At 29.4% G+C, this 17,738-nt stretch overlaps 1 protein-coding gene across 1 annotated transcript in view; it reads left to right on the top strand.

The window, feature by feature from the left end:
- The window catches only part of LOC147810656 (putative inorganic phosphate cotransporter), a 34,522-nt gene that overhangs the window by 1,730 nt on the left and 15,054 nt on the right, over positions 1-17,738 (top strand). The window contains exons 2-5 of the mRNA XM_087160454.1: positions 4,347-4,580; positions 6,407-6,590; positions 6,669-6,796; positions 7,707-7,856. Coding sequence (XP_087016580.1) covers positions 4,347-4,580; positions 6,407-6,590; positions 6,669-6,796; positions 7,707-7,856 — 696 coding nt within the window. The remainder of the gene's footprint in view (positions 1-4,346; positions 4,581-6,406; positions 6,591-6,668; positions 6,797-7,706; positions 7,857-17,738) is intronic.

Raw genomic sequence — 17,738 nt, forward strand, 5'->3', positions numbered from 1 at the left:
TGATAAAATCCTATCTCAGTCGAATAGACACAGATCCATTCTCACTCGAGTATCATGTGAATGACAATCTGATTGGTTGAAAATATTTACATGCGAACAACTAGCCAATAAAGTACTCGTATGTGTGAGAGTTTTCGCAAGCGGAAAAATCGCATCCGATGAGAATGACCCCGATGTCAACGTTAGCGCACAACCGGTTTCCGGAGGTGATTAATAAAATGGACTCACTTGAAGGATGAAGGGAATTGAAAATGCTATTAATGCAATACGTACTGTATGCATCACTCTCTCTTTTTTCTTTTCATCTACGAAATTAATAAATTCTATTGATAAACAACAATTTAAAAATGGTAACAACAACAGAAAAGCTGTCTTCTCCAGCTCTCTGATTGGTTAAAAATGAGCCGAATGCGAGAAAAAGAATCAAGAGTCGAATAAACGACTCAATGACTGTTTGCCTATCTCTTAGCATTAAAAGAATCATAAAGCCAAATGGATCGATTCTTTTGAACTGTTTCCTATCCCTTAACATTGAAATCGGCTCAAAGAGTTGAATTGAACTTCTAAACGATCCATTTGAGTCGTTTCGTATCTCTTAACATTGATATCGGCTCAAAGAGTTGATTTGGATTTCCAATCAGTTCTTTTGAGTCGTTTTCCTATACTTTAACATTGCATTCGATTCACTGAACTGTTTAAATGATTTTATATCTTTTAACATTAAAGAAACTGTTTTGAGAAACGAATCGATTCTTTTCGCTATTATCTTTTTTTCTAAAATTAAAAGATGCCTTCAGAGAGATGGGGGTTATGAAAAGGGGCAAGCAACTAAAAATTTTCAGAAAAAAAGACAGGTTTTTTTTTTTTATTTTTTTATTTTTTTTTTTTTTATTTTTTTTTTTTTTTAAGAAAAGATATAAAAAAAAAATTATTTTTTTAATGATTGAAAAACTGTTTATTGCGAAAAATGTGAGTATTTAGAGTAAATATTCTTTTACTGCTGGGGGGAGGGATATTTTTAATTATTTTATATATTTTCTTTTTTTTCCCCTTTTCTTTTTTTTTTTTGTTAGGAATACTTTTAGACAAACTTATTGAATATCAATGCATATCCTCTCACTTTTTCAAGTTTTAATTTTTTAAGTTTTAAAACGCAATTGAACTATTTTTTTATTTTATTTCACGTTATACAATTTGAATTTTTTTCATTATTATAAGTGAATTTAACATTTTATTTTTTTACGAATATCTTTATTATTCATTATTGGTCTTTATATTAACAATTTTTTTTAAAAAAATTATTATTTTTTAATAAAATTGATGAATCAAACAAATATTAGAAAAAAAAGAAAAATATTAAAATTCTAAAAAAATTATTAGCATTCTGCCGCCTAGATTAGCAGTTCCTAAATGGTGTTTCGCGGAACCCTTGGGTTCCGTTTAAAATTACAGGGGTTCCACTAGTTAGTACTTTTTATAGCCACATTCAACTGGACCACCCAAGTGGAACATTCTGCTTTTGAACCCTAGACCCCAAGATCTAGATTAATGGTTCCCAATTGGTGCTCCGGGTAGCCCTATGGTTCCGTGGAAAAGTTACAGCGGTTACACGAGATAGTACTTTTATAGCCACCCAAGTAGAACATTCAACTTCTGACCCCTAGAGTATAGGATCTAAAAGAGTGGTTCCCAAATGGTGTTCCATGGAACCCTAGAGTTCCGCCAAGAATTGCAAGGGTTTCGCTAATTGGTACTTTTTTTAGCAACATTCGGCTGACCACTTAACTGGAATATTCTGCTTCTGCACTCTAGAGCCCAAGATCTAAATTGATGGTCCCCAATTGGTGTTCCGGAAAGCTCAATGGTTCCGTGGAAAAGTTACAGCGGTTACACGAGATAGTACTTTTATAGCCACCCAAGTAGAACATTCAACTTCTGACCCCTAGAGTATAGGATCTAAAAGAGTGGTTCCCAAATGGTGTTCCATGGAACCCTAGAGTTCCGCCAAGAATTGCAAGGGTTTCTCTAATTGGTACTTTTTTTAGCCACATTCGGCTGACCGCTTAACTGGAATATTCTGCTTCTGCACCCTAGAGCCTAAGATCTAAATTGATGGTCCCCAATTGGTGTTCCGGAAAGCTCAATGGTTCCGTGGAAAAGTTACAGCGGTTACACGAGATAGTACTTTTATAGCCACCCAAGTAGAACATTCAACTTCTGACCCCTAGAGTATAGGATCTAAAAGAGTGGTTCCCAAATGGTGTTCCATGGAACCCTAGAGTTCCGCCAAGAATTGCAAGGGTTTCTCTAATTGGTACTTTTTTTAGCCACATTCGGCTGACCGCTTAACTGGAATATTCTGCTTCTGCACCCTAGAGCCTAAGATCTAAATTGATGGTCCCCAATTGGTGTTCCGGAAAGCTCAATGGTTCCGTGGAAAAGTTACAGCGGTTACACGAGATAGTACTTTTATAGCCACCCAAGTAGAACATTCAACTTCTGACCCCTAGAGTATAGGATCTAAAAGAGTGGTTCCCAAATGGTGTTCCATGGAACCCTAGAGTTCCGCCAAGAATTGCAAGGGTTTCTCTAATTGGTACTTTTTTTAGCCACATTCGGCTGACCGCTTAACTGGAATATTCTGCTTCTGCACCCTAGAGCCTAAGATCTAAATTAATAGTCCCCAATTGGTGTTCCGTAAAGCCCTATGGTTCCGTGGAAAGGTTACAGCGGCTACACGAGATAGTACTTTTATCAGGTGTTCCCCCGAAAGAATGTTAATTATTTAGAGTTCCATGGCAGAAAAATATTGAGAGCCCCTGACTTAGATCAACTAATTCAAATACTAAAATAGTCTAAACTAATTTGTACGACCACCTTTTATAAAGACTCTTCCATTATAACGACCATTAAAAAAAGAATCAAAGAATCGATTCATATAACCGTTCATTTTAGTGAATTGATTCTAAAGAATCGATTCATTTAAATGAATCGATTGGCACATCACTATTGACAATATTTGCTTGCTTTTAAAAATGCAATGCATTTAAAAAGTACTATAAAGTGGTGAATTATATAAGTCTACGCATTGTTTAGAAATAGTGGTGGATTAAAATCTACTAAATCGAATTATTAAACCAAGAATTACAATTAATAAACTATCTCTTGAAAATATTTATTCGCTGTGCTTATGTTAGCTCTATGCTCCAACAATAAATGATAAGTCGGTTTCAGAATGCCCAAATCTTATTGAAATTCGTTCCACGGATGAAGTCCTCGCCTACACAGTAAGAAAACAATACATAAATATGCTTTGGCTATATTGATACAATATCAGAAAGCACTCTGTTTTGCGGATATAATCGTGTGGGCTGATGAAAAGATTATATCTTTTTTTTCCGGTTTTTTTAAATAAAATTTCATTCTTTCTTCTTTTTTTTAAACTGTTGTTTATTATTTTTTTACTTATTATTTCCCCACCTTTTTTCATATTTCTATAATTTTTCTTTGTTTTATCTTCATTTTGAACTATTATATATATATATATATATATATATATATATATATATATATATATATATATATATATATATATATATATATATATATATATATATATATATATATATATATATATATATATATATATAAGGAATACATTTATTTTTTCTTCTTCTTTCTTTTCGTATTCTTCTTATACCTCATAGTTTCGTATGGAGCATAGTGCATTTTCACGACTCTCCATCTCAACGTGTTGGTGGCCAAACACTTTATTTCTCTCAATGTTTTGTCCATTTTATTCAATTTAGAAACCGTCGTTGAACAGTCGACCCAATTTTGGGATTACGACTGCTAATGAACTTCCTACTAACTAACGCAGATACTTTTTTACGTCGCACAAGACGGAAATAAAATTCGTCTAGTCGTCAATATAGTCAATGCACAATGCTGCACAATAGGCTATCGCAGGCGGTCTGGCAAGCCTCCCTGAGGATGATCCGAAAACATACTTTTGAAGCTTTGCAGGGGGAATGGCTTCCTCGCTATGGTACCCCGAAGACCTGTGTGCAAAATATACTTTAAGGTAAAACAGTTTAACGAGGACTTATGCCGCTCACTTTCGGTACCTAGTCAGGCTGATCAAAGTAGTCACCCACCCCGCTAATTGACCTAAGTCAGTAATGCTTGAGTTCTTTGTTCTACAAGAACTGTGTCTTTACAATCAGTCCACAGCAGAAGAAAGTACATTCATTACTTGCTAATTAATAACTTGATCACAATTTATATTGTCTTGGCAGTAGATATTTTGTTGCATTATTAAAAACAAGAATACATTTTCTTTCCAGGGAGACAAATACAACTGGAATTCTAGAACTCAAGGTGTCATTCTAGGTGCATATTATCATGGATACGTTGTTACTCAGTTACCAGGTGGCATTCTGGCTGAAAAGTTTGGCGCTAAATGGGTGTTTGGCGGCGGTGTGCTGGCAACATCAATATTTTCCTTGTTAACTCCGTTAGCTGTCAGTTGGGGTACAACTGCTTTTATTTGTGTTCGAGTGCTTCAAGGTTTTGCTGACGTAAACATACTTATCATTAAATTTTCGATCCTTACCCATCTGCATTTTGCGCAAAATTTAATTTCTACATCTAAAGAAGTTGCAAAATTAATTTCTTTGACTTATACTAAATTTGAATGATTTTTATAATCCATAGTTTCTGAAATACTGCATGAAACACCTTAGCCTATTTCTTGAGTTAGAGGTATAATCGTCCAAGTACACTTCCAAATAATAATTCTTCAAATTTGTGCTAAGAGATTAGTGCTAAGAGAAACAGTTATTCCTCTTTGAAATTTATTTAAACTAGTGGGCTGCTCCCCGTGCTCGCTAACGCTCGCCAACCCCCGAAAATTGCTACGCAATCTTATATGGTTTGCTTCGTAAACCAAGCTCGCTTCTAACTTAGGTACATTGCAAATGCATAAAATTCTAAGAATTCAAAACAATAATTCAAATCCTTATAACAACTTTTTTTTAGAAAAATTACATCTTTTTAGTAAAAACTAAGTGATTAAACTAAATTTGAATTCAAATAAATGGGATGTAATTCGTTAAACCTATTAGAAATGTGCTATACTATAAAATCTTAAAGCGTAACAGCACGACTGAGACTCTTTTTTCAATGAATAACTAATAACAATAATAAAACAAATAAATTCGTGATATAAATCAAAAAACGTATAATAAATTCGTAAAAAAAGCTCTTTCGACAAAATACTAAGACATAGATGTATCGACAAAGACTACTCACTTCTGCCTAGCTTAATAGTATGAGATTGCCGCAGCTGATAGGGTGAATATCGAAAGAGACCACATTTGGTGAGAATGCTCTCTCTGGTTATTTCAGTTTCCGTTTTTAAAAGCGCTATATGATGAGCCTCCTCAGCTAGATTTGGCATGTGACATTTTTAGCGGCAATCATTGGTCGATTTTTTAGCGTTGCCATTCGGGGAGTTATAATGAGGCTTTTTGTCGCCGTGTAAGAGAAATATATATATAGATTATAAAATAAATTATTCATAATTTTTCGAAAATGGATGGGGGGAAATTTCACACTACTTTTGTTTAGATTTTATATATTAATACAAATATAATTGCGATAATATATATCAGATATTTTAATAACTTATTAACTAACTTTTATTATTATTACAAAAATATCAAAATATATTTTACTTGTTATTAGAGAGTCAGAAAAAATATATAAGAAAGACGTCGGCATCCCATCTGCATCAAGGATGAAAAGGAAATGTAATTCGATTCTAGGAGGTCAAAACTTTTAAGCTGAAACCCTAAATTCAGAGTAAAATTAACCATTTGGACTCCGATGCCCTCTTTAATAGATGTTGCCAACGGTTATTATTAATTGCAGCTCGATTTGAGAATCACGTAAAACAAATATATATAAATATTTTTAGGCCTAATATGACGCTATATCACCATTTAAAATTAAAGTAAAGCTAAAACTAGAAACCTTCATGCAAATTCAACTAGAAATTTTCTGCAACTGTTTTTTGTTTTAAAATATTTTTGTAGCTTATCTCAGTGTCTCCGGGCCTAAGCCTTTGAAAAATAAAATTGTGGAAATAAAATTTTAGTTAAAATTTGTGTATAGTACCATGTTTTACAAATTACAGGGGATCTATCCCCATTTTCGGCTTGAAACTTACTTTAAATCGATGAGTACTCACAACGGGCGTCATAAAATAATAAAAAAACGAAGGAATTTCTCCTCAATTTTTTATAAACAAGCAATAATAAGAGAGACTTAAAGTAAACAAACAAGTTTCCAAATATTTACTTAACTATCTGAGACCTGAACTAAGTTTCCTTGTTCTTTACAGGGTGTAACAGCACCTTCAATTCAAATCGCCATAAGCAAGTGGTCGCCAAAAATGGAACGTAGTCGAGTTTCAACAATTATTTTCTCAGGAGTCATGGCTGGTGAAGTTATAGCGATGACACTTTCAGGATTGCTATGCAGCTTAGATACGTTTGGCGGATGGCCGTCTGTTTTTTATTTGTTTGGTAAGCATATAAAAATACTGATAAACTCTGATAGAAGTTACCTTATTAAAATAATTACAAACTTATTTTGTATTTCAGGGGGAATTGGTGTTGCATGGTGCATGTGTTGGTTTCTCTTTATGTATGAAACGCCAGGTATACATCCAAGTATATCCAAAGAAGAGTTACTTTATATTGAACAAAACCAAGATGAACCATCAGAAAAGGTTTTAGTGTTTATAATATGTATATTTAAACATAAATTTTCAAAAGTGCTTATGCTAGAAAGCTAAAGATATTGTGACGCTTATCGTCACTCAAAAGTAAAATCACTAGAAAGGGCAAAAATTAGATTTCTAGAACATCACAAAGTCTTAAGTGACCTCAAAAAATGTTTGAGGTTACTCCCTCGAACCATTAAGAATGAGACCTAGTAAGTGAAGATCCGATCATAAGATCAAAAATTATTCAGAGGGAGGGGGTTGTTAGTTTATTTATTATTTTTGCTCGCGACAAAAAATTTGGTTTTTAAAGTTTCAAAATCAAGTTTTACTCACTGTTTCAAATCAATAATTCAAACATATATTTACAAAATTTCCTTTTTAGACACTTATCCTTTGAAGTAAACCATCGGTGAGCCATTTTTATTCTGAATACAGCTTCAAATGCGATTTTTAGAAAATGGACACAGCTCAGAAACTCAATATTAAACCCAAATTTAACAACTATTTCAATCTAAATCCAAATAATTGTTTTAATCCAAATTTCACAAAGAGTAAACTTTCGTACAGGCTTTTTCAGACACTAAACATAATCAATATGGGGTAAAACTTCAGCCTACGGGATCAGGAGGGATCATACGTATCTTTTCAAGAATCTCTTCGTACTCAGAATCGTAAACGATTAAGTGATTTTTGAAAAAATATTTAAATTCGTACAACGGCAATTTAATAACACTATTATAAATATGCTCATTTTCTTAAAAACTCATTTTCAGATTTTTCCAGCAAAAAAAATTTTCCCCGTCGACGTTCTTCTCTCTCTGATTTTTTTAAATTTAATTATGAATTTGTGGAATATTTCCAAATAACCGCACTAAGCTGGAAACTATGTAATTATTAAATTTTAATATTCTAGAAAATCCCAATCCCTTGGAAAGAAATAATAATGTCCGCACCTGTATGGGCTTTTACCTTTGCTATGATAGGACATAGCTTCGGCTATCTCATGTTGATGACAGAGTTACCAACTTATCTAACCACAATTCTTCATTATGATTTGGCAGCGGTAAGTGATTTTAACATGTAAATGATCCTTCTCTTCAAAATACGAAATAAGTTTTCTTTACGTTTACAGGGCTGCCAACTTCTTAAGCGTTTTGTAAAAAAACATTTTCAAGTGATAGCTAAGTTTATGCTTTAATTCATTATATTTTTCTTAAACTATACCTTATTTTTCAGACCACTACATATAAATGATTTAAAAGTTCATACACAACGCCACTTAGTACGAGCCTTTAATTTGTTAGGAAAATTACCAACCATTTTGGAAGCTTTGGTTATTAAATGTCTACTACTCTATCAAATATTTCGCAGAAAACGTAGTAGTTTGCAGGCATGCATTTAAACTTGCTTTACGGAATGATCATCATTTTTATTCCCTTTAACAATTATTTTGATTAAAATTAATTTCTATTTCCATTAAAAAAATTTCATACTTTTAAATAGTTTTTCTTATTTGTTTAACAAATTTTATTTAAGGATACTTTTGATAAAATAATTCTGCTTTTTTCATTTCCCAATGTTCTTATGTAGAAAGTTAAGGCGAGGTAAATTACGCAGAAAATAAGTTATTTTCATTATAGGTTGACAGAGAAACAACAACTTGATCACATATAATACAAAATTACTATACATAAGACAAATTTAAATATCTATAGCCCATTGTGAAACTCTTGTGTGACGTTAATAAAGTACATACCTTCTTACAAACGTATTTGGATTCTTAACCCTCAAATAGGTGGGAAGTAGCCGCAATCTGGAAAGCATAATCCTTATACTTTCTAGTTTCCTTATACTTTATAGTTTAAGCAGGAGTGCTGTCCTTTATTGTTAATCACAAAGTTGAATTCATTAATCTCTATTTCTGAGAAACTATTTAACCGATTCTTTTCAAATTTGGATTTAATCATTTAAAATTGTGTAGGTTTAACTAGTCTAAAAATTAACATATCTTCATTTAAAAACTTTTATCACCATTAGTAAATTAAAAAATAAGAAAAATATTTCTCCATGAAATTATGTTTGGATAATCGAGTTTTATGTTTGACGCCAAAATATTTCAATTGTCTTTAATAATTCCTTATGAATGTTGAAATAATAAGAAACTATAATCAACATCAAAAGATCTAAAGTTTCGGTGGTGTTGAAATATCTAGAAAGTGTAATCAACATTAAGAAAGTCAAAGTTTCTATTTGAAATACATATAGAAGTTGTAATAAACATCTAGAGATCCAAAGTTTTGACCTCCCTCTTGCCTACCCAGTAAGCACACACCTCACGGCAAACGTAAGGCCGTAAGCTGGCATTCTAGGTAGGGTAACGGCAAAAGGCAAGTACAATAGGGTCCTTTATCGTTTGTTTTGAGGCATTTCAGGAAGAGGCGGAATAACTCTTCACCTATACAGGCCCGAAAAATAAAACCGTTGTTTGGCCTCTTACACTTAATTAGTTACTGGACCTTTATTGTATACCGTTGTTTGGCCTCTTACACTTAATTAGTTACAGGACCTTTATTGTATACCGTTAATTAAGTGTAATGTTACAATAGATTAATAATGAATAGATGCAGAGTTGGTAAAAAATGTGCTTTTAACTCAAAAATTTGAAAAAAATCAGGAGAGAATGGAAAAAATCCATAAAACGTTAACCGTATTTTTGAGAGGAAAAAAACAACTTTTATTATTCTTTGAAAACTGCTAATTTTTTACATAGAATATTAAAAACTTGAATTTTATTATTTTACTATAATCTAAATATACTTTATGTGGTATTACCTATTATATTTTTTAAAAAAATAATTTTATTAAAAAATAATCATTTTAAATTTTATTAAAATTTTTAAATAAATATATATAATTATTTATTTTTTCTTTTTGAAATCATTTTCTGAAGTATAATTTTTAACTCGAAATATAATATATTCTTTCTTTCTAGAAAAATTTAATACATATTCCCTTAAAAATAAGAATAAATATTAATACTTTTAACTAGAACAATTCCTTTGTTCATTGAGAAAAAGTTTTTATTTTTTCGATTGTTTATTATAAAATTTTGTTAAATTTATTGTATCAAACATGTACTTAAGAAAGACTTATTGAATTGAATACTTATTGAAGACTTTTTCTTATTGAAGACTTATTATTATTTTTTTATTGAATAAGCGATACATTTATTTTTAACGTTAAAGGATTCAATAAAAAATCCATCATTTTTGTAATTCATGGTAAAAAAAAAAAAATCTAGTATAATTTATATGATAGCAGTAAAAGGCTAAAGGTCCGTCATTGTCTATTTTTTGTCATTTTAGGAAGAAGCGATATGAAAACTTTTCCCATTGTTTATGTTTTGGTCGCTTGAAAATTATTACTGTAAGCCCCAAATGAAATTAACATAAATTTTTTCCTGACTATGACTCCTTTTTTAAACCTTCTCTAAAACAAAAATGAATAGGTAAGTTTAAAATTCATGTAAATAAAAAAATCCATTTTATAGAAAATAAATGAATAAAAAAATATTGTAAATTGCTTAAATCCTCCTAGAAATTATAAATATCTTGAATTTAGAGCAAGGATTTTTAATGAGATGGGCTTTTTTATTACATTAATTTACTAACTTTTATTACAATTTAAGTGTTTTGTAATAATGAATGTATACCATTTATAATAGTAAACGTTTTATTTATATAAATTGTTTTTTATTTTATTTTTATTTTAATGTTCATTTCAAATTTAATATCTTAGTTTAATCACTTACTTCTTAAAAACTGGATTCAAAATAGTTTAAATGGTCTTAAGAATTTTGAATTTTAAAAAAATCGTGTTTAAATTTTCTGACTGTTTATAGCAAATGTCTAGTCTAATAAAGTAAATAACTTTTTTTCCCCTAAACTTTTAAGCAATACTTGAAAATAATAATTGTTTAGGAAATTTTATTCTTAAATATACGTTTTTAAGTAATAAAAATACATTTGGATATTTTTATTAATTAAACTTCAAAATATTAAGCAAATAATTTTTTTTAAAAACTTATAATACAGAATATAAATAAAAATTAAAATTATACTTTCAAAACGTTAATTATATTTATTTTTTATTTGCATTACAAAAATATTTTTTCATGCAGCATTAATTTATTTTTAAAATAGTTTATATACATTAAGGAAAAAAAACTGTTTTGAATGCAATACATAGATGGCGCTGTTTTTTATTTTTTACTCTAGACGTATTTCTGAGTCCTGCGGATAGATGGCAGAAAATATAAAGTGTAGGGTCTTGTAGGGTTGCCTTTCTTTTAACTTTGATAGAATTTCGCCAATTTACACAGAATCACAGTCGGTACGGCTTTTGTCCAGGCATAACCAATTGAGGAGACTGCGGCGACAATATCCCCCCCCCCTCTCCCTTCTGCTTACTATAGTCAAGCAAATTTATCATTCATGTGTGGCAAGGGTCTGCACTATTTATTCTAGCATAAAATGTGACATAAATAAAAAAATGTTCTACTGCATATTGCCTTAACCAATTAAATAGCGGAGTAGTTATTTAAAACCATAATTGCGTTATTGAGTTTTATTTTGAAACTAAATTCTTTAAATAGCAAATTAGACAAAATTAAACATTAAATTTCTCTGTTTCAATCTTTCTTTACACTACATTCGTCACATACTTCAATTCAAGTGTTAATAAAAATAGCATAGTATTTAAAGCTGGAAAAAATACAAAAGTTACAGCAGGATTGAAAAAAAGTCACCGATTTTTTCTTCTACGAAGTCGATATAAGATTTAAATAAAAATGCATTGTGTGAAAAATTACTCATTTTCCAGTAATGTTCCCTAGTTGTAGAAAAATTAAAGAAACATAACAATACAAAATAATAAACATACATTTAATCATTTTCAAATGTCATTTGCAAAATGTTTCCTATACATGAATTAAAAACATTGTTTTTTTCTCACAAGGGGTTTTGGGTTAACAAATTTTAAAATTGTGCTATGTTTTAAATCTTAGGAACTAATAACAGAAATATGGCTGAAATATTAAAATAACGGTAAGAGAACCGAAATTTTATCTGTTTGTCCCATTAAACTGTAGGTATAGTTTTAAATTTACGGTAAATTTGCAAATCAATATTTCAGAAAAGGCATAACTATTTAGACGAAATTGAATGATTATGTAATTAGAACTAAGTGGAGCTCTTTTAACCATAAACTGGTGAAAAATGAAATAGTATTTCATGCTGCCGAATCGACTTGGCAATTTTCATAGTACAAAACGAATCCAATGAATCATTTTCATACCTCCTTTTTAAAGAATGCAGTTCTTTTTGAACTAATTTATTGAAATCCGGTTAAAGTTTGACGTTAATTTAAAAAAAATTCAAAAACAGGTCATAATTCGTAAACATGCTAATATTTAAATATATTAAATGTTTTTCAGATAGTGACGATAGTTTATACCTTGACTGCAGCAGATAAATTTTTATCAATTGATCAGCTTCTACAGTCCTTTTTTAGAGACAATTTTAAATATTAATCATACGCTTACTGATAATAGTTGTTCGACACAATTTATTTTTATGTATCCTTGTTTTCTACATGGAGGCACCGTCACCTGTTCGCTACGCTCGATAATCCCTGTAGTTGAATCTCATTCATCAAGTTTGAAATAATTGAAGATCAAGTACAAATTATTTTCTTCCACTTTTTTAAGTAAAAATTACGATTGGATTGCCAGCAGTTGCATTTTAAGGATTCCTAAGTTTTGACAAATGAAGAAGAAGGAAAAACGGTCTCGCCGAGAGTTATTACGCATTGAAGATGTTCTATGGAAAAAGCAGTTTATGCCCGCGCGCAAATTCGTTTTTTTATTCTCTCAGAACTAGAGGCATTTGGCACAAACTGTTCTTAACAATGTTCTTAAAAGTTTTTTTTTTCCTGAAAAGTCGATTAAAAATTATTTGCTTAATGTAAAATTATTATACTTTTATTTAAGTTCATTATATTAACTTGTTAATTTTGACAAAATAAAAAGGATAGCTGGATTTGAATGATAAATAACTGCGCTTAAAAAAATTACATTTTAGAAAGGCAGAGTGTGCGACACAATGAAAAGAATTTATAAATTAGAAGTAATTTTTTCTTGTTAACCGATCATATAAGAAACAATTCTTATTTCTCTTTATTCTACACATATTTTCAAATGTCGGTATAAAATGTCGAAGTTTTATATTTGGCAACACCTAGCCTTTTTCTATATAATATTTTTTTCTTTATTTTCATTATTTTTAATATTAAGTCAAGAGGGATATTATGAAAATCGCGTAAATGAAAACTTTTTCCACAACAATCAATAAATAATTATTAGTTAAAGAAAAAATGAAAAAAAAACTTTTAAATTGTAATAACTTTCAAACAAATAAGAGTTTCTAAAAGGAAATAAAGACTCTATGTTACGGTTAAAAACAAATTTGGCTCTTTCAGCATACCAAATTTAACTTCCGCAGCTGAATTCTTGCGGTCACAGAGCGGCCCGCATGTTATTTTTCTAACAAGTATAAGAGTAAAAATAATCTTGACTTAATTTTAGAATTATTTTTTAATTCCATTGTAATCTCCGTTCAATTTCCTACATATTAACGTAATTTGAAGTTTCTAAATCAAACAGTGTTTGATAAAATGTAACGTTAAGTTGAAAACCCCAAAACAGTGGCGGTATCAGTGACCTTTTCAGTTTTCTGACAGAGAAGGAAATTTATTCAGTTTTCTGACAGAGAAGGAAATTTATTAATATCTGCTCGTTTCACGTTAATTTAACAATGCAGTTTATTTTTCCAACTTCATATAAAAAGAATTTTCAGGAATGGTCAGTGTTAATGCTATTATTCTAGGTTCTCATGCGTTCGCACTTTTCGATTAGACCAATTTAATCGATTAGATTAACTTCAACACTATTATCTTAAGTAAAGAATTCTAAGAGTCATGAAAAAAATCATGATAGCATCTCGAAAATCAAAAAGCATCTCGAAATGATATAATTAAAAATAAAGAAGATAATTTTTGAAATTCTTGGAATTCATTGTTTTACAGACTGACCTTTTTCTTTTTACTTTCACCAGAGGGTAATTTTAATAGTGTTACATTAAATTACCTTAAAGCAATTTTATATTCGTTTTATAATTAACTTATACACAACTATTGTTCTTCTTTTTGGCAGCAATTATTATATAAATATTAATACTGAAGAAAGAAAAGAATTTTCTGCGAAACGTATATTGGCTGGAATTAAAAATCAATTTAGCCCATTGACTGACAAAAGGACAAAAATTAATTTAGACACCTTCTGTAATTAATGACGACCTTAAAAAAAATCTATCCAAGAAAAAAAAATGATTAATGGGTATCCAGTGATTGGAATAGTGCAATTACAATTCTCTCATGTTATTAAACAAATAGTATTCTGTAACTTCCATTAATCATTTTATTAACGAATAAAATTGTAATTGTATAGTATATTTCTTTCTCTTAATAACACATACTTTTTTTTAATTTTTTACTTTAATAATCTTTTTTTGAATTGATTCTGTTTTTAGAAAACAGTTCAAACCAATCTTTCAATAAAATTTTATATAAATAATATCTGATATCTAGTAACTTATTCTTAGTTTATTTACAGTTAAATATAATAAATTTCGCAATTATAGTAAGAATAAAGAAGTTTAACAAATACGACATAGTTAAGTTAAATTTTTACTCTTTATTTTGTAAAAAAAAAAAAAATTTATTTGATATGCATATTTTTTGTAGAATATTTATTTTGAAGAACTTGTAATTCAACATAACGTTGAGTAATTTACGCTGCGTAATTCTTTTGCCGCATTAATTTATTTATTCTTTATTTGACTTAGCTCAAATAAATATCCCCATAAAATCAATTTAGAGCAGTTCAGTATACATATCTTAATAGAAAATTAAAGGAGTTTAGTTTCCTACTCAGAATTTTAACACTTTAATCTTTACGCTACTATGACAGATATTAAATGAAAATATTATTTTGAATTATTTTCGTAAAAACAAAGTTTACTCACTGTCCCTTCTTTACACGACCCATCATGATAATTAATTCCTCGAATTAGTGCTGTTTTAAATAGTTTTCGATAAAATTATAATAATTTGTATTATTGGTAATTATTGCACTAAAATTAGTAGTTTGTAATGCAAGCACTTTTGTACGTGGTAAGAACTAGCGATTTTTTACTGTATATATTAAATGTAAAGTCTATATCAAAAAGAGAATCATAAGAATTTTAATGGTCAATTAATTTTATGCAATAGAATTTCAGGAATAAAAAGGAGTTTGTAAGTGTATTTGTGTGCAAATACACTTACAAATACAGGATCTTATTTTGAGCTTTTCCTCTCTTTGTTAGTGTATGGTAAATTGAGAAGTTAACGACGTCCGGTTATGCGCTTCTCGCATCCCACCCTGTTGGGGGTCAGAGTTCTTGAGGAACTTTACACTTTTCCAATTTTTTTTTTTTTTCTTCACTAAAATTTCAGTTTTTATTTATTTCCTTATATTGCTGATGATTATTATTATTTAACATTTTCATAAAACCAATTTTGTTTTCAATTGTTTGCAATAAGCTTTTAATTGAACTATTTATTTTTTCTAAAAAAATAAATAAGCAAATGTATAACAGAAAAACGGAAAATTCTCATATTTCATAGATTGCGAACAGCAATACACAGTAAAAATCTTTTACAGATCAAAATTCTATTTCTTATGCATCTAACAAAAATCTTTCAACCGGATATGGGAAATTGTAAAAGTAAATAAAAAATAAATACATAAATAAACTCTAACTTTTTAAAAATATTTTTTGATTCAATATTAAAGTCTTATTTGATTAGTAATATAACTTGTTAAAAATGGAGAGAGTTTCGCTTTTTATGATTTATGGGTACAACTAAGCATCATAATTTTTTGCACTTTTTTAGATTTTTAAACCCCTTGTATCTGAACAGTCAAGAGTTTGTAAATGATTCAAATAAATCAAATTCATTCTCATTCATGTGTTTTAAAATTATAAGCAGATATATTTGTTTGTAGGAAAAAAAAACATTATAAAGCGAGAAATCAGTTTCAACCTTCCTTAATTTTAACAATTGATATAATAAATCGGTAGCTTACTTAATTAGCTATATCTCGTGGTTCGTGCACTAATAAAGAAAGCTAAAATATAAAAAGAAAACTATAAACGAAAAATTAACGGTAACGAAATTGTTAAATCTTCTTATTTCATAAATTAGTAAAATCAAATTTTTCTCTCATCTGGACACAAATGCAATAAAAGTTAGATCTTTTGTAATTCATACATTTTAATTTTTTAATGTCCTAATTTTTATGAGTTAAGGTGGAAACTTCTAACCGTATTTCATTTATTAAATTGGCTAAAATGTTCAGACTACACAACATCATTTTTCGTTCTTTTCTTTATCTTCCATCTCTTTATCTAAGCAGTCGAAAGTTTGTAAATTATTTAAATCATGGTGAACGACTATTTGAGTCTTTCACAACTATTGAGATAATATAGTACGTTTATAGTACGCCATGATACAAATTAATCAAGTTTCTTTAAATGCTTCAAATATAAACACATATATATTTTTGTGCAGGTAAAAAAAGAACATTAAAAAACAAGAAATTAGATTCTTTGAACCCTCAAAAATTTGAGTAATTTATCTGATAAATTTGTAATAAGCTTCGTGTTCATGCATCACTGCGATATTTCTTGAATATCTTGATTTTTTTACAACGTAAGCACATTATATTTCTTAAACAAATGCGCAAACAGAAGTTTAACTGTTATGAAACTCTGAAGAAGCATCATAGTATTTTTTTCCCCATTATAGTAATAACTTTTAAGTAGGATTATTTTAAAATTTCTTGTTAGAATTTGTTTTACTAATTAAAGAAATGTTTAATATTTTTTTTCAAGCACAAGTTAGACACTGTTAATAAATTATTAAAAAAAGGAAGAAAATTAATGGTAATAAAATTGTTAAGTCTTCTTATTTCGCAACTTCAAAAATTAGTACTATTCAACTAGACACAAATGCGTAAAATGTTGGATCTTTTATAAATCATGCACTTAAATGTCTATTTTTTAGTATATTTACTTTGAGGAGTTAACTCAGATACTTCTAAACTGGATTTAATCTTTTTAATTAGAAAAATATTCTGCAAAAAATTATCAATATATTGTATTTTTATTTAATTTTTATATGAAAAAATTCATAAACAGTGGCAGGAAAACTACTAAATTATTGAGCCGAATCCTGAAAGAAATATTTACTATAATACGTTTCCCTCTGAATAAAAAAGTCCTAAGGAGCGAAGTCCCCTCCGCTATTTTTGGGTGTTTATTTTAACTTTACATTTTGCTTTGCTGTACAAAAAGTATAAGATTTAGAAGTTTCAAATTACGAAGGATAAGCGGTGGAGGCTCAGGGGAAGGAACGCTAGCCAACTAATGAGTTTTGAGGATTTGAATCTTAAGAATTGCTGGTTGATACGAATTTCGTACCCGGCTGACATAAAATATTCCAAGTGATAGACGCATCGTGGATTATTAGAGTCCCATCTTCGTCTTGCTAATCACGGGAGGTTTTCGTGGTTTATCTCACCATGAAAAAGTTCTCCACGAAGGCAATTCGTTCCCGATACTTTTGTACAGGAGTTCTCTTATTTCTTGGTTTAGATTCAAAATTACAAGGATATAAAGTTGAACATTGGTAACCATGAGATCAAATTCGGGTTGGCTGTTCAACAACAGTTATAAAATAAAATTACAAAGGATTACAGAAAAATGAACAGAGAGTGCGATGA

Source organism: Parasteatoda tepidariorum, chromosome 4, assembly GCF_982258835.1.
Source record: "Parasteatoda tepidariorum strain Cologne lab strain chromosome 4, Ptep-v5.0, whole genome shotgun sequence".
Classification (NCBI taxonomy): Eukaryota; Metazoa; Arthropoda; class Arachnida; order Araneae; family Theridiidae; genus Parasteatoda; species Parasteatoda tepidariorum.